This window comes from Ictalurus furcatus, chromosome 3 (assembly GCF_023375685.1).
Source record: "Ictalurus furcatus strain D&B chromosome 3, Billie_1.0, whole genome shotgun sequence".
Classification (NCBI taxonomy): domain Eukaryota; kingdom Metazoa; phylum Chordata; class Actinopteri; order Siluriformes; family Ictaluridae; genus Ictalurus; species Ictalurus furcatus.
The window spans coordinates 7,485,820-7,500,765 of NC_071257.1; the positions used below are offsets into that span (position 1 = coordinate 7,485,820).

General features: G+C 39.0%; 1 protein-coding gene across 1 annotated transcript in view; it reads left to right on the forward strand.

The window, feature by feature from the left end:
- The window catches only part of wdr11 (WD repeat domain 11), a 132,182-nt gene that overhangs the window by 67,622 nt on the left and 49,614 nt on the right, over positions 1-14,946 (forward strand). The window contains exons 13-16 of the mRNA XM_053620578.1: positions 2,371-2,446; positions 6,809-6,917; positions 8,547-8,671; positions 11,864-12,011. Coding sequence (XP_053476553.1) covers positions 2,371-2,446; positions 6,809-6,917; positions 8,547-8,671; positions 11,864-12,011 — 458 coding nt within the window. The remainder of the gene's footprint in view (positions 1-2,370; positions 2,447-6,808; positions 6,918-8,546; positions 8,672-11,863; positions 12,012-14,946) is intronic.

The window sequence follows — 14,946 nt, forward strand, 5'->3', positions numbered from 1 at the left end:
CTTAACTGAAAATCTCTCTGGTTGTGAAATAAATATCATATTCATATATATATATATATATATATATATATATATATATATATATATATATATATATATATATATATATATATATATATATATATATAAGCCCATACATATAGAAGCCACATCCACCTTTTCACACTTAGGCCATCTTGAGCAACAGTGAATGTTTGCACCTTTTGTAATAGTTGTGTTCAGTACGAGTCCCTCAGTTGTACTCAGTGTGAAATGATGGATCTCAACAGTATATAACCACTGTTGGAAAGGGGTCAAATATGCCGAAGATGCTGGAAAAACAACGAATGTGCAGGACCTGGAGGATTTTTCTGAAGAACAGTGGGCAGTTTAACTGCTCAGGACAAGCAAGGGACTCATGAACAACTATCACAAAACATAAAAACAGTCGTGGATCATCCAGGTAACAGCACACAGGATTAAGAATCAAGCGTATGTAAATGTTTGAACTGGTTCATTTGTGTAAATTCAGTTATTATTGTGTCTTGTGGACAATATGTAAACATCTGTTATATGAAATAGCTTATTCAGGGCAACACTAAATAAACAACAACATGCAGTTTTTATGATCCCGCTTTAAAAAGAAAATTAACATTTAGCAGATTCTGCAAGGCATATATAAACTTGTGACCTCAACTGTATAATTAACATGTGGTCTTCAGTGGCATTCAAGATTTATTCAATAATGAGTTGGTTTTTGCGGTTTAAACTTCTTGCATGGACATCACTCACAATCTGTTCGACTACCCGTTGAGAGTGTTACGAGTGGGATTTAGCCCATGCTTTATCTCTACTTAAAGAAAGCAGAGAGCGATGCACTAGTCATTTAGTCTGTCCAACTGTCTCACCTCCACATCTGTACACTCTGCTCAAACAGTTCATCTTCCAAAGCTTCAGCTTTCATATTAATACTGGCATCCATGCCATCTGGTAGATACTAACTAGTTGAGCCGAGTCTTTAGCGTAACTTAGCAGAATCGTGTCATATACAGATGTGGCCTTTACGAATGCGTGTTTTTTCAGACGATTTCACGTGATTCGTCATGTGTGATCACGTGGCACCCTGCAGGCACGCTTCTTAGAATTAATGTTCATTTATTGTGCTTCACATAATAACCACCAGGTGGCGCATGGAACAACATACTGTAGCTGAACACATAGTACACTAAAAAAAAAATGGAATGTCGGTTAGATTTAAGAAAAAATATTACATATGGTGTAAATAAAAAATATTATGCTTCTCAACAAAACTTATGATACACTTAATTTAAACAAGTTTCTAATTACAAGATTGAATTATGGCTGGTCGGTTCACGTAGTACTTTCATTGCATTTTGGAAATATTCTATATTGGATTTCTCATTAATATGAAACTGAATGTCACTGGAAAATAGTGAGTGAGAAAATAAGCTCTTTCTCTTTTCTTTTTAAGCACTAAAAACAAAATCTGACCCTTATTTGAAATGTTTTGTTTTTCCCCCCTCTTATTTGACCCCATTTTAACTGCTCTAGCAATGTCCGCCTGTGATTTCAGCTTGACAGACACTAACTTTTCACAGAATGACTAAGCACATCACAACTGTTTTATATATGTAAATGTTCAGCTACCGTAACTTTCATGTGATTCTGAAATCTAGCCCAAATTATATAGCCTTTGTATTGAGAACACCGTGTCAGTCTGTATTTGTGTTCTTCCCTGAATTTCCTGAGCTCATAGTTTATCAACAGGTGGGCTCAGAAAGCAGGTTTATTGGCAGGTGGGCTCAGGAAGCATCAGACACCTAAAACCCATTAGGAAATACAATCCTTGTTATCACTTTTTTTTTCTCTCTAAATTTTGCCATCTATTACTAAATGCAATTGCAAAACTACACCACAGAGGGTATTATTCTGATTGAGGAATGATTTTAAATACACTACTGACCATCACACCCCTATGTGCTTGTTGAGCATCCCATTCAATATTTAGTCCCCCTTTGCTGTTATAATAACTTCCACTTTTCTGGGAATTCTTTCCATTAGATTTTGGAACATGAAATTAGCAACATTTTTTGGAGCAGCTGGCTCCACATGTCTCAGAGAAGCATGTGTTAGCTTTCGCCCTCCCTGGGTTGTAGCTGTAGTGGATGGATGGGAATTGGATGGTGACCAGGTTGGGAGACAATGGGGTAAAACATGATCAGAATGATCATTATAATGGAGTAAGCATTGCAATAGATGTTGTAATTGATTTTTTTTTTATTGAGCTCAGAAATGAAAGAAATCCTTATATCTTATTCTTGTCTTTTCCTCTCTGTCCTTTCTCTCTCTCTCCCTCTCTCTTTCTCACAGGCAGGTGCTTTGCATTCCGGGGTGAGCGTGGCAATGATGAGCCAGCCATCGAAATGATTAAAGTGTCGCATCTAAAGTGAGCACGACGCACCAACACACTTTTCTCATTCCCCCTCTCAATCCCTCTTGGGTGATTGGAAGACTTAGGTGCCGAAGGCTCCCTCCTCAGAGTTGGCTTGTGATTAATGTCTCTCATTTCACTTTTGACATACAGGGTGGAGTATTTCAGAGAGAGGGGCAACCCAGACATGATTTTAATCAAGTCACAACTGACACTGGGGATGGATTCTTCAACCTTTTGTCATTGTTTGGCATATTTCAATTTGTCACAGAAGGCTTTCATGCTCTGGTCCTTAGTGACTTCCAGGAATTAAGCATTTATCCTACAATAATTGATCCAGATCACGGTATGACCGCATTCATACAGAAGCCGTGGAGTGTTAACCTTTTCTGAATGTAATTTTCCTTTACTGACTTTCCCGATTTCATTTTGGAAATGATTTTGGAAACTTTTTGGCCAAAAGTCTGAGCCTGTAACTCACTGTAGTTTATAGTTATTTTATTTAAAAAATACATATATTTGTTAAGTAGGTGTGTAATAAAAAAATTAGACAGTGAGTACGTTTACTTGGACAGCAGTAATCTAATTATTGACCTTACTCTGATTAAGATAATAATGTGATTAAGGTAAGGTGTTTACATGAGTCGCTTTTAGAATACTCCTGTCATGTTCCCGTTTTACATGTTTTAGAACATAATTAGATTAACAGCCCGCGTCATTACGTCACTGCGCCACACCGTCCGACGTCCCTCCAGAATTTCACGTATCAACATACAGTTCGTCTACGTTATGGTACCGTATACAGTTTTGGGTGTTTTTATTTATTTTTTTTTACGAACGCTTTAAGAGCAGTTAAGTATTTGTCATGCTATATGTGCTAATAGACAACTGCTTGAAGTCATGGGCTGCGTCTCAAACCGCGTATTTACCGTCTATATCGTAGCCGAGGTACATGTATTTTTCCCCACTACAGGCCTATAGTAGGAAAGTATGCGGTTTGGGACGCGGCCGAACTCTCTTGTTTGCTGTAAAACGTAAAACTGCCATGTGTGATCGTGTCCTGTTGCAAAATGTGGTGAAAATTCTCACACGACGTTCATAATGTGATTAAGGTGTTTACATGTCTGTAATACACGTCCATAATGCAACTAAAACAGGAGTACTCCACCTGTCTTAATTTGATTAGAGCTTAATTCGATTATGACCTTAATTAGATTAAGGTAAGTAAAAATTGCTGTTTACATGGTAGTTTCTTAATCAAAGTATGGTCTTAATTGGATTAAGAGTGGATTATTGTTGTCCATGTAAACGCAGCTAATGTTAGTTTCATCTGTTTGAGAAATCCTTTTATGAAATTTAATTATGTTTCAATATCCTGTTCTCCTAACATTTGATTCATTAGTTTATTAGTCACTCAATACTACACACACTACACCTGATCCTGACTGACTTACAGTGCCTTCCAAAAGTATTCACCCACCTTGGCAATTTTTCCTGTTTTGTTGCCTTACAACCAGGAATTAAAATGGATTTTTGGGCGGTTTGTATCATTTGATTTACACAACATTCCTACTATTGAAGATTTCAAACAAGAAAAATAAGACCAAAAAACGTAAAACTTGAGCATGCATAACAATTCACCCCCTCCAAAGTCAATACTTTGTAGAGCCACCTTTTGCAGCAATTACAGCTGCAAGTCTCTTGCGGTACATTTCTATAAGCTTGGCATATCTAGCCACTGGGATTTTTGCCCATTTTTCAAAGCAAAACTGCTCCAGCTCCTTCAAGTTAATTGGATTCTGTACACCAGGTACAGCAATCTTAAGTCATACCACAGATTCTCAATTGGATTGAGGTCTGGGTTTTGACTAGGCTATTCCAAGACATTTAAATGTTTCCCTTTAAACCACTCGAGTGTTGATTTAGCAGTATGCTTAGAGTCATTGTCCTGCTGGAAGGTGAACCTCCGTTCCAGTCTCAAACCTCTGGAAGACTGAAACAGGTTTCCCTCAAGAATTTCCCCGTATTTAGCGCCATCAATCTTTCCTTCAATTCTGACCAGTTTCCCAGTCCCTGACGATGAAAAACATCCCCACAGCATGATGCTGCCATCACCAAGCTTCACTGTGGGGATGGTGTTCTCAGGGTGATGAGAAATGTTGGGTTTGTGCCAGACATAGCGTTTGCCTTGATGGCCAAAAAGCTAAATTTTAGTCTCATCTGACCAGAGTACCTTCTTTCATATGTTTGGGGAGTCTCCCACATGCCTTTTGGCAAACAGCAAACATTTTTGCTTATTTTTTTCTCCTTTTTTTTGGACACTCTTCCGTAAAGCCCAGCTCTGTGGCGTGTATGGCTTAAAGTGGTCCTTTGGACAGGTACTCTAATCTTCATTATGGAGCGTTGCAGCTCCTTCAGGGTTATCTTTGGTCTCATTGTTGCCTCTATGATTAATGCCCTCCTTGCCTGGTCCCTGAGCTTTGGTGGGCAGCTCTCTCTTTGCAGGTTTGTTGTGGTGCCATATTCTTTCCATTTTTTAATAATGGATTTAATGGTGCCCCATGGGATGTTAAAAGTTTCGGATGTTATTTTATAACCCAACCCTGATCTGTACTTCTCCACAACTTTGTCCCTGACCTGTTTACAACAAAATACGAAAAATGTCAAGGGGGTGAATACTTTTGCAAGGCACTGTACTGTGGTCCTTTTAGGTTTTACTGATACTATAGCTTTTGTAAATAATAGCAACATTTTTCAACTTATGTCCCCACAAATATAGGCAAATTTGACCTGGTAGAGACATTGGACTATTCCCCACAATGAAAACTTGCAAATTTAAAAATTTTGTATTAATTAATCCTAACTATTCACTAATCAGCCACATTAAAACCACCTGCCAAATATTGTGCAGGTCCCCCTTGTGCTGCTAAAACAACTCTGACCCATTGAGGCATGGATGCCACAAGACCTCTGAAGGTGTGCTGTGGTTTCTGGCACCAAGACGTTCGTAGCAGATCCTTTAAGTCCTGTAATTTGCGAGGTGGGGCCTCCATGGATCGGATTTGTTTGTCCAGCACATCTCACAGATGCTTGATTGGATTGAGATCTGGGGAATTTGGAGGTCAAAGCCTTGAACTCTGTCATGTTCCTCAAACCATTTTGTGTACTTGGTCTGCAACAATGTTTAGGTATGTGGTACATGCCAAAGTAACATCCACATGAATGTCAGGACCCAAGGTTTTCCAGAAGAACGTTGCCCAGAGCATCACACTGCCTCCGCCGGCTTGCCTTCTTCCCATAGTGCATTCTGGTGCCATCTCTTCCCCAGATGCACACGCACCTGGCCATCCATATGATGTAAAAGAAAATGTGATTCATCAGTCCAGGCCACCTTCTTCCATTGCTCCATGATCCAGATCTGCTCACGTTCCAGTTATGGGTGCTTTCAGCGGTGGACAGGGGTCAGTATGGGCTCTGTGACCAGTCTTTGAAACGCAAAATCACCAGTGTTGATTTAACACCCACAGTGTTGAATTCACACCCTTCCATGTTTATTTAAGTCCATTGGACTCGTATAAACACTCTGGGTGTTAGTTCAACACTAGGGATTTTACTGTGCCCATACACAGCAATGCACTGTGTGTTCTGACACCTTTCTCTCATAGCCAGCATTAACTTTTTCAGCAATTTTCGCTACAGTACCTCTTCTGTGGGATCGGACCAGACAGGCTATCCTTCGTTCCCCACATGCATCAGTGAGCCTTGCACACCCGTGACCCTTTCGCCGGTTTACCGGTTGTCATTCTTTGGACCACTTTGGTAGGTAGTAACCACTGCATATCCGGAAAACCTCTAAAGACCTGCTGTTTTGGAGATGCTCTGACTCAGTCTATCCATTACAATTTGGCCCAGGTCAAAATCACTCAGATCCTTACACTTGCCCATTTTTCCTGCATCCAACACATCAACTTCGAGAACTGACTGTTCACTTGCTGCCTAATACATCTCACAACTTGACGGGTGCTACTGTAGCGAGATAATGAGTGTTCTTCACCTCACCTGTCATTGTTTTAATTATGTCAATGGAAGGTCCTTCTAAAGATTGTCATCACAAAGCAGTGTGTGACTTTTGACTTCATAATATGACAATTACTTGAAAATGTGTAAATATTTTTTTTCCCTCTTTGTGCATACTCATGAAGTGTGTGTGTTCTTTAACAAAATCTTCAACCTTTATTTTATAAAATATAAAGAGCAAGAAGGATTTAATTTGGGTTAGGATTAGATTAATTAACTCTGTCAGTGGAAGGTCCCCATTAAGATATTAAGCGTGTGTGTGTTGGTTGTGTGTGTTTTATTGTGTGGGTTGCTCTGTAGGCAGTATCTGGTGGTGGTGTTCAGAGACAAACCCCTGGAACTCTGGGATGTGCGCACAGGAACCTTGCTGCGTGAGATGGCCAAGAACTTCCCCTCAGTTACTGCATTGGTAATATTTGTGTGTGTGTGTGTGCCCACTTCTTATTATCAGTTTGAGAAAACTGTCTGAAAACCTCGCCTAGCTCTGCAAAGACACCGACTTCATTATCTGACAGGAAAACTCATAAAGAGCGGGCGAGTTGTTTTTTTGTTGTTGCTGTTTTTTTTTTCTTCAGTTCTTACCGCAGGGCGAGTAAACAGTAAAACAACACGAGTGAATTCCAGCAAATAAGCACCGCAATAATGTTAATAATTAATGCTTCTACCCAGATTACAGCCATCTCATTTCCATATTGATTGCACCCTCTGGGTAGATATCCACACCGCTGTCCTCTAATGATCAGGACCTGAATTATAACCTCCTGCTGCTCACTGGCTCGTTCTGTGTGTTTCATGGTTCACTGCAGCACTTTGCTAATGTGCAAAGTTTGAAAGCATGATCAGATGAGGTGTTTGTTAACATTTTTTGGCTTGGAAAAGTTCTGAAAAGTTTTTGTCCCGTCTTTAATTTACCGGGGGAAAAAATGGATAAATGCAGCTTTTGAGTGATGAAAAAACTAAACAAAAAAATAGTCGAATATTCAGGAGGTATGGCATTACTCTCTCTCCCATGTCAGTAACAACACAACTAGCCAATCGTGATTGTCTATGAGCTCATTTATGCTGAAGAGGGCAGATAGGGCTTTCTTCCAAGTGTGGGAAAGCTGGCTGGGAAAGCTTTGTTCTGATTCTGATTCCAAGACAAATGAATGATAGTCCCGGAAAAGCTACACCAAATGAACGATATCCAAGATTCATGAGGGTTTCAGTTCAATTTAGATGAAGCATATGTAATATCTGATTTCATAAGAGAGCAGGCAGAGTAGACTTGAATAATCTAGTGAATGTTATAAAACGTCCAAAGAAATATTAGACAAAACATAGTTCAGGAAGTGGACTAAATGTTTCATTTCCTAAGACAAATTAAAGTTAGTCCAGGAGTATAGTGTGCATCAGATGCATCACTTCCTAAGTGCACTTAAGCTTTAGAAAATAAAACTAAAGAAACATGCGTTACTTTATAATTTGTAGACCATATGAAAGAACTATCGAGGACTCCAATGAAAGATTAGTGTTTATTAGTCAGTGTGGCTCTCATGGTCTGTCGAGTACATTATTTGAAGCTTATATTTAGTTTCATACAAGTTGTTTGTCTGAGAAATTGCTATGTAACTTTAACACACTGGTAACTCCGATGATTGACAATTGTTCTTTTTTTTTTTTTTTTTTTTTTTTTTTTTTTTTTTTTTTTTTAAAACAATTTTAAGCTGCAAATGAAGTTTTTAGTCTATAAACCAAAATGCTGGGTAAGACAAATATACCTCACTTCAAGTTGTACGGACTTAAGATTTCATTTCAATTTTGTGTTTGTCTCCTATCCCTTGAAGACAAGACTATCTGAGAGTTTTGACCGTGTGGGGACAAAGAAAACTTTTTTCCCCTCTGTTTATTTTCCTGAAGGTTTCCTTTTTGCTTACTGAGGTTAAAATTATGGTTAGTTTTAGGTGTAGACACACCATTAATTAACTGCATGTCAACAGAAGGTCCTCAAAAGGATAGCAAGACGTGTGTGTGTGTGTGTGTGTGTGTGTGTGTTTAGGAGTGGTCTCCCTCGCACAACCTGAGAAGTCTGAAGAAGAAACAGATGGCAGCCCGGGAGGCCATGGCCAGACAGACCACGCTGGCGGACGCTGAGCAGAGCAGTGTCGAGTCGTCTGTCATCAGGTCAGAGGTCAAAGATCATCCTGATAGCTAATGACTAGGCCCCTGTAATCTGTTGTGTCTCTATTCTCATTATTTGTGTGCTCTTTGCTTCTAACACACACGGCGTTATTCATTCGTGAAACTCTACATGAATCTGAATCTACATCCTTTTCACTGTCTGAAAGCAGAGCCCCAATAATAAGCTCTATACACTAGTGTGTATAAAAGACCCCATAATGCATTGCAACTTTAGGATAAATTCTCTTCTGTGGGATATACAATTGAGGTCATAAGTTTACATATGCCTTGCAGAATCTGCAAAATGTTAATAATTAAAAATAGAAATAAGAGGGAACATAAAAATTGCAATTATGTTGTTTATTTCGTCCTGCCCTGAATAAGCTTTTTCATATAACAGATGTTTACATATAGTCCACAAGACACAATAATAACTGAATTTACAGAAATGAACCAGTTCAAACATTTACATACGCTTGATTCTTAATCCTGTGTCCACGACTGTTTTTATGTTTTGTGATAATTTTTCATCAGTCCCTTCTAAGGGGCAGTACTAAATAAAAATAAAAAAAACGTCTTTAAACAAAATAATAGCAATTTACATAAATCATCCTGTTCAAAAGTTTACACCCCCTGGCTCTTAATGTATTATGTTGCCTTCTTGAGCATCAGTGAATGTTTGCACCTTTTGTAATAGTAGTGTACAAATCCCTCAATTGCTCTCAGTGTGAAAAGATGGATCTCAACATCATATAGCGACTGTTGGAAAGGGGTCAAATATGCAGAGATGCTGGAAAAGCAAAGAATGTGCAGGACCTGGAGGATTTTTCTGAAGAGCACTGGGCAGTTTAACTGCTCAGGACAAACAAGGGACTCATGAACAACTATCACAAAACATAAACACAGTCGTGGATCATCCAGGTAACAGCACACAGTATTAAACCTCTTACCCCGTATGGCCGAAAAACCGGCTTGCCCGTTTTTGATCTATTCCCGTAAGGACGATATACCGGCTTGGTCGTCTATTCCAAATACCCGTAAGGCCGATATAGTGGCTTTACAGTGTAAACGTTATCCTCGTAAGGCCGGTGTACCGGCATTACTCTGCTATGATTCCTTACTTATTTACTTATTATTTTTTAACCCGTAAGGTTGATGACGTCATGACGTCACGACGTGATTACGTTATTACGCCGGCATTACGATGAAGATCCAAGAGTGAATATTGGTGTAATAGTAGAAGTGAACTATGATGCCAAAAAAAAATTGCCAAAAAAAAATGCCAAAGCAAAAAGCTAATCGTGTTCCAGCTAAAGTTACACCTACAGTGAACACGGGTACATCTAAAACAGTGAATAAAAAAAGAAAACATACACAGTTACACAGGCGAGAGCGAGGATTCTAGATGGTGACAGTAGTGAAAGTTCAGGCGATGTTGAAACCGAAACTGATAGAGACGCAAACTCTCCTGATTCAGACCCTGATCCGTCTTCATCTTCAGCATCAACCAGTGCGACTGACACTGCATGGGTCTGGAGTCATAATGGGACCATTTCTGCGCATTCGTGAAAACACTACCTGCTGGTCTGATTATTACCAGAAACTTGATTTTTGGCGCTAAAATGCATTTATTTATTTATTTATTTATTATTTACTTGAATTTATTCAAAGGCATTGACCACGCTGATGCTCGTATGGTACTTCTAAATGAGTATAAGGATTTTAGCGAGCATTTTTTGTCATTTCTCTAGTTAAGAATTGTGCTCTAAGTGGAGTAAAAACACTGAACAGCTTCATTTTCAAAGTAATATTACACAAATACATTATTATAAGTTGTTTCAAGGCCTAAAAATGTTCAAATTAAAATGTTGATTTTGGGGCCAATTTTGGCCTGGGAACTCAGGGTTGGTGTGCTGTTTCTATGGGGAATGTAGGGTTGTGGGACATAATACTGTGGGAACTAAGGGGTAAGAGGGTTAAGAATCAAGAGTATGTAAACTTTTGAATGGGGTACTTTTTATAAATTCGGCAATTATCTTTTCTTGTGGACAATATATAAACATCTGTTATGTGAAATAGCTTATTCAGGACAGTACTAAATAAAAAACAAAATGCAATTCTTATTATCCCATTTTATTCATTTATTTTTAATTACGAACATTTAGCAGATTCTGAGTGTGTTCGTGTTCTAGATTTCTGTCTTAAATCACATCTGTTGTTTAGTATAGTATCAGTGGGTTTGCACAGAGCTCCTGGGTGTAGTGAGCGGAGTGACATTTTGAAGACAGTACATTATTAATTTCATCCATTTTAATCAAAAACAAATACATTATTTGGAACGAAAGGATAATGTTCTATACAAATGCAGATAGGAATAGGACTCTCACTGTTTGTTTTTCTTCTTCATCTGTCGAATTTGTCCAATGTTTGACTGTTGCGGTAAATCTCCAAGCATTAGAGGCTAAATTCTCCTGTCCTTGAGCTTCCATGCACAACACGTGTCCTCTGGCCGTGTCTTTAGTGCAGCAGTGTGTGTGTTGCTTTCGTCGATAGCAGGGAGGTTTGTCCTGCTTCGCTACTCTGTTTGATCCGTGTCAGGGCTGAGTTCTCTTCTCTGGCACGACGTGCCTCTGCTCACTTTGTGTGGTGCATGTTCAAATACGGATTCAGTGTAACTTGTTTTTTTGTTGTTTTTTTTAAGAGGCCTATGCAGACCATGCATTGTGCACAGGGCAGCACATCTTCCCTGGGGTCTCCATAAACAAATAATTAATTGAAAAAAATATTTGCTTGCAGGTTCAGCGCACTGTTTCATTCTTCTTTGTTGTTATTAAATGCAGCTCATTCTCCAGTGTATCTGGGGTATAGTGGTAGGGTTCACATTTTATTTGAAGAACTAACTAACTAACTAACTTAAGCCACACCCACTTCTGGCATAAATCCAAATGCAGATATGGATATTTGGATATAGAAACTCTGCTATTCTTTTGTGTTTTCACTGGCCATAAGATCTTGTCAGATTTACCTCAGCACTGTACCATTGCAAAATAATGAGCAACCCACATAACTTGAATTGCAAATCCCGCTCTCAATATTATTATGCTAGGTAGTGCTTCTGATTCTTTCTTGTAGTTAACAGTGAGCAGAGAGTTCAGAAGTCTAACACTGTTAGATCTGTGTGTCTTTCTCTTTCAGTCTGTTGCAGGATGCAGAGAGCAAGGCAGAGACCACTCAGGGCATCTCAGCCCGCGAGCACTTTGTGTTCACTGACACAGACGGCCAGGTCTTCCATATCACCGTGGAGGGCAACACTGTAAAGGAAGGAGCACGCATCCCTCCTGATGTAAGTAATAGTAATTTACGAACTGAACTAGTTACATATTAGTTAAGTGCCACACCTAAAATGAATAAAAATCCAGACAAATACCTATCAAAACAATCATTAAAAATCAAACATAACATTAAAAAAAGTAATAATAAATATGCATGTGAAAAAAACCCCTCTCATTCAGATTCCAAGTACTGTTAAATATCATAGCCATAATATGGACTGTATAAGGAATGTAAAACAACAACGCCCTGGAGTGATTTGTTTTCTTATACCACAGCATTTTTTGCTAATTTTTAATTTTTTTTTTATTAATTTTTTTTATTTATTTATTTTTAAATCCTTTTATGGCTAAGTTTAACATTGTGGAACGTTCACAAAACAAGTTCCTGTTATCAGTTCTGTTATAGTAGCTATAAACAGCCTTTTTCTTTCTTGAAGTTAATAAGACAAAAACTATGCAGGTAGTCATGTTACTGTGAAATTGCAATGCCTTTGATCACAAAGACTATTCTGTGTTGGAAAACTCAAAGTTACAGCTTTACCGTTGACGTTTACAAAGCTCTGATGCTGAAGACTCCTTGCATCAATGCTAAATAAACATCTTCTCACAGAAAATGTCACCATATGAACAATTACATTACTCAAAAATTAAATTAATTTTTTTTTTTAAACATAAATCTGTTTGTATGGGGCATCTGCAATACAAGTCCTTATGTAAGTTGTTACGATAAGAAAAATTATACAATAGTATTAGATCAAGCACATTAATATACACCGATCAGTCATAACATGAAAACCACTGACAGGTGACATGAATAACATTGATTATCTCATTACAGTGGTACCTGTCAAAGGGTGGAATATATTAGGCAGTGCGTGAACAGTCAGTTCTTAAAGTGAATGTGTTGTAAGCAGGAAAAATGGGCAAGCGTAAGGATTTGAGCAACTTTGACAAGGGTCAAATGTCAGTGGCTTCTTTCAGCAGGATAATGCACCATGCAACAATGACAAAATTGTTCAGGAATGGTTTGAGAAACATGACAAAGAGTTCAAGGCCTCGTGATTTCTCAGATCTCAGTCCAATCGAGCATCTTTGAGATGTGCTGGACAAACAAGTTCGATCCATGGAGCTTCCACCTCGCAACTTGAAGGAATTAAAGGAACTGCTGCTTACGTCTTGGCGCCAGATACCACAGCACACCTTCAGAGGTCATGTGGAGTCCATGCCTCAACGGATCAGAGCTGTTTTGGCGGCACAAGGGGAACCGACACAATATTAGACAGGTGGTTTTAATGTTATGACTGATTGATGTACACCTTGAAGACGGAACTATTATCTGAGCCGTGCTGTTGTAGAACCTTAATCACCTTCTGACCTTCAATTACCTGCTACAATCTCTCCCTATAGATGTCCCTCTTTCTTATTTCAAACAATTTGAGAGTATAGCGAAGTCTTTTATTTGGAATGGTAAGCGTCCCAGGTTAAATTTCAATAAGTTACATATACCAGTTGACAAGGGTGGGCTAGGCCTACCCAAGATTCTGTTTTATTATTATGCGTTTGGTCTCAGACATTTGGCTCATTGGTCACTTCCACCTGAGAGAGCCCCTCCCTGGTTCTGCATTGAACAAGAAGTTCTTGCCCCTATTTTGCCACTGCAAAGCCTTCCCATTAATCTAACCAGAGAAGTTAAATCACACCCCGTTATTTCACATCTGCACTCAGTGTGGACAAGAGTGTCCAGAGTGTTTGATTCTGATATTTATCTCAGTGCTGCCTCGAGCCTATGGCTAAACCCCAAACTACGTATTAATAAGTCCCCTTTTTGTTGGTCAGAGTGGATCACGAGGGGGGTTAATACACTTGGTGATCTTTATGAGAGTGGTGTGATGATATCTTTTGAAAAATTGGTTCAACATTTTGGGATCCCCAGATCTCAGTTTTTTAGGTATCTTCAACTACGCCACTTGCTCTGTACTATTTTTGGGAGTAGCATGCACCCCCCTAAAGCAGCAAATACTCTGGGAGAGGAGATTTCTGCTTTTGGAAGAGGGCATGAAGCATCAGTGTATTACTCCTTACTGATTCAGAGTCTAGGGGACGGAGTCTCGACCACTCTCAAGAGATTATGGGAGAAAGATTTAAATTTGGAATTTGGGGAGGGAGAGTGGGCTAGGATTTTAAAAAATATAAAAACTGCATCTAGAGATGCAAGGGTGCGCCTTATACAATTTAAGATTTTACATCGGTTCTATTGGACCCCCTCTAAATTGTATAGGCTCGGTCTTAAAGACACACCCACCTGCTGGCGATGCCATTCAGAAGATGGAGACACCACCCATGTTTTTTGGGGGTGTCGTATGATCCAAGAATTTTGGTGGAAGGTGCAGAGCTTTGTATATGAGGTGTTGAACACTCAGATCTCGTTCTGCCCTAGACTCTGTATTTTGGGAGATGGGGAGGTCACAAAATTGGAGGATAGGTACAAAAAAGATTGGGTTTTGACCAGTGTGATGATTGGTAGATAGGTTATTTTAAGGGGATGGAAATCAGATGGAGCGCCCTCGTTTCCAGAGTGGTGTATGGAGATGGGGAGGGTGGCTGCCTTTGAGGAGGGGTCGAGCAGAAGGATTGGAGTTGGGAATTCCTTCAGGAAGAAATGGAGCAGTTATTTGGCGTTTTTGGGGGACTCTCGAGGAGGGGCAGTGGAGAGTATAATTTAGGGTTTAGTCTATGATTATACTTGATTATTGTATTTATTTATTTATTTATTTTTAAATTGTGTGTATTTTTATTTATTTTTTTTATTTTTATTTTTATTTTTTTGGATATGTGAGTTTATATTCTATTGACCACAGGCGTGTTTGTGGGGGGACCAGGGTGGGGTGGGAGGTTGGTAGGGGGAGGGGTTATAGTGAGGATTTATGTTAAAATAGTTTCATTCAT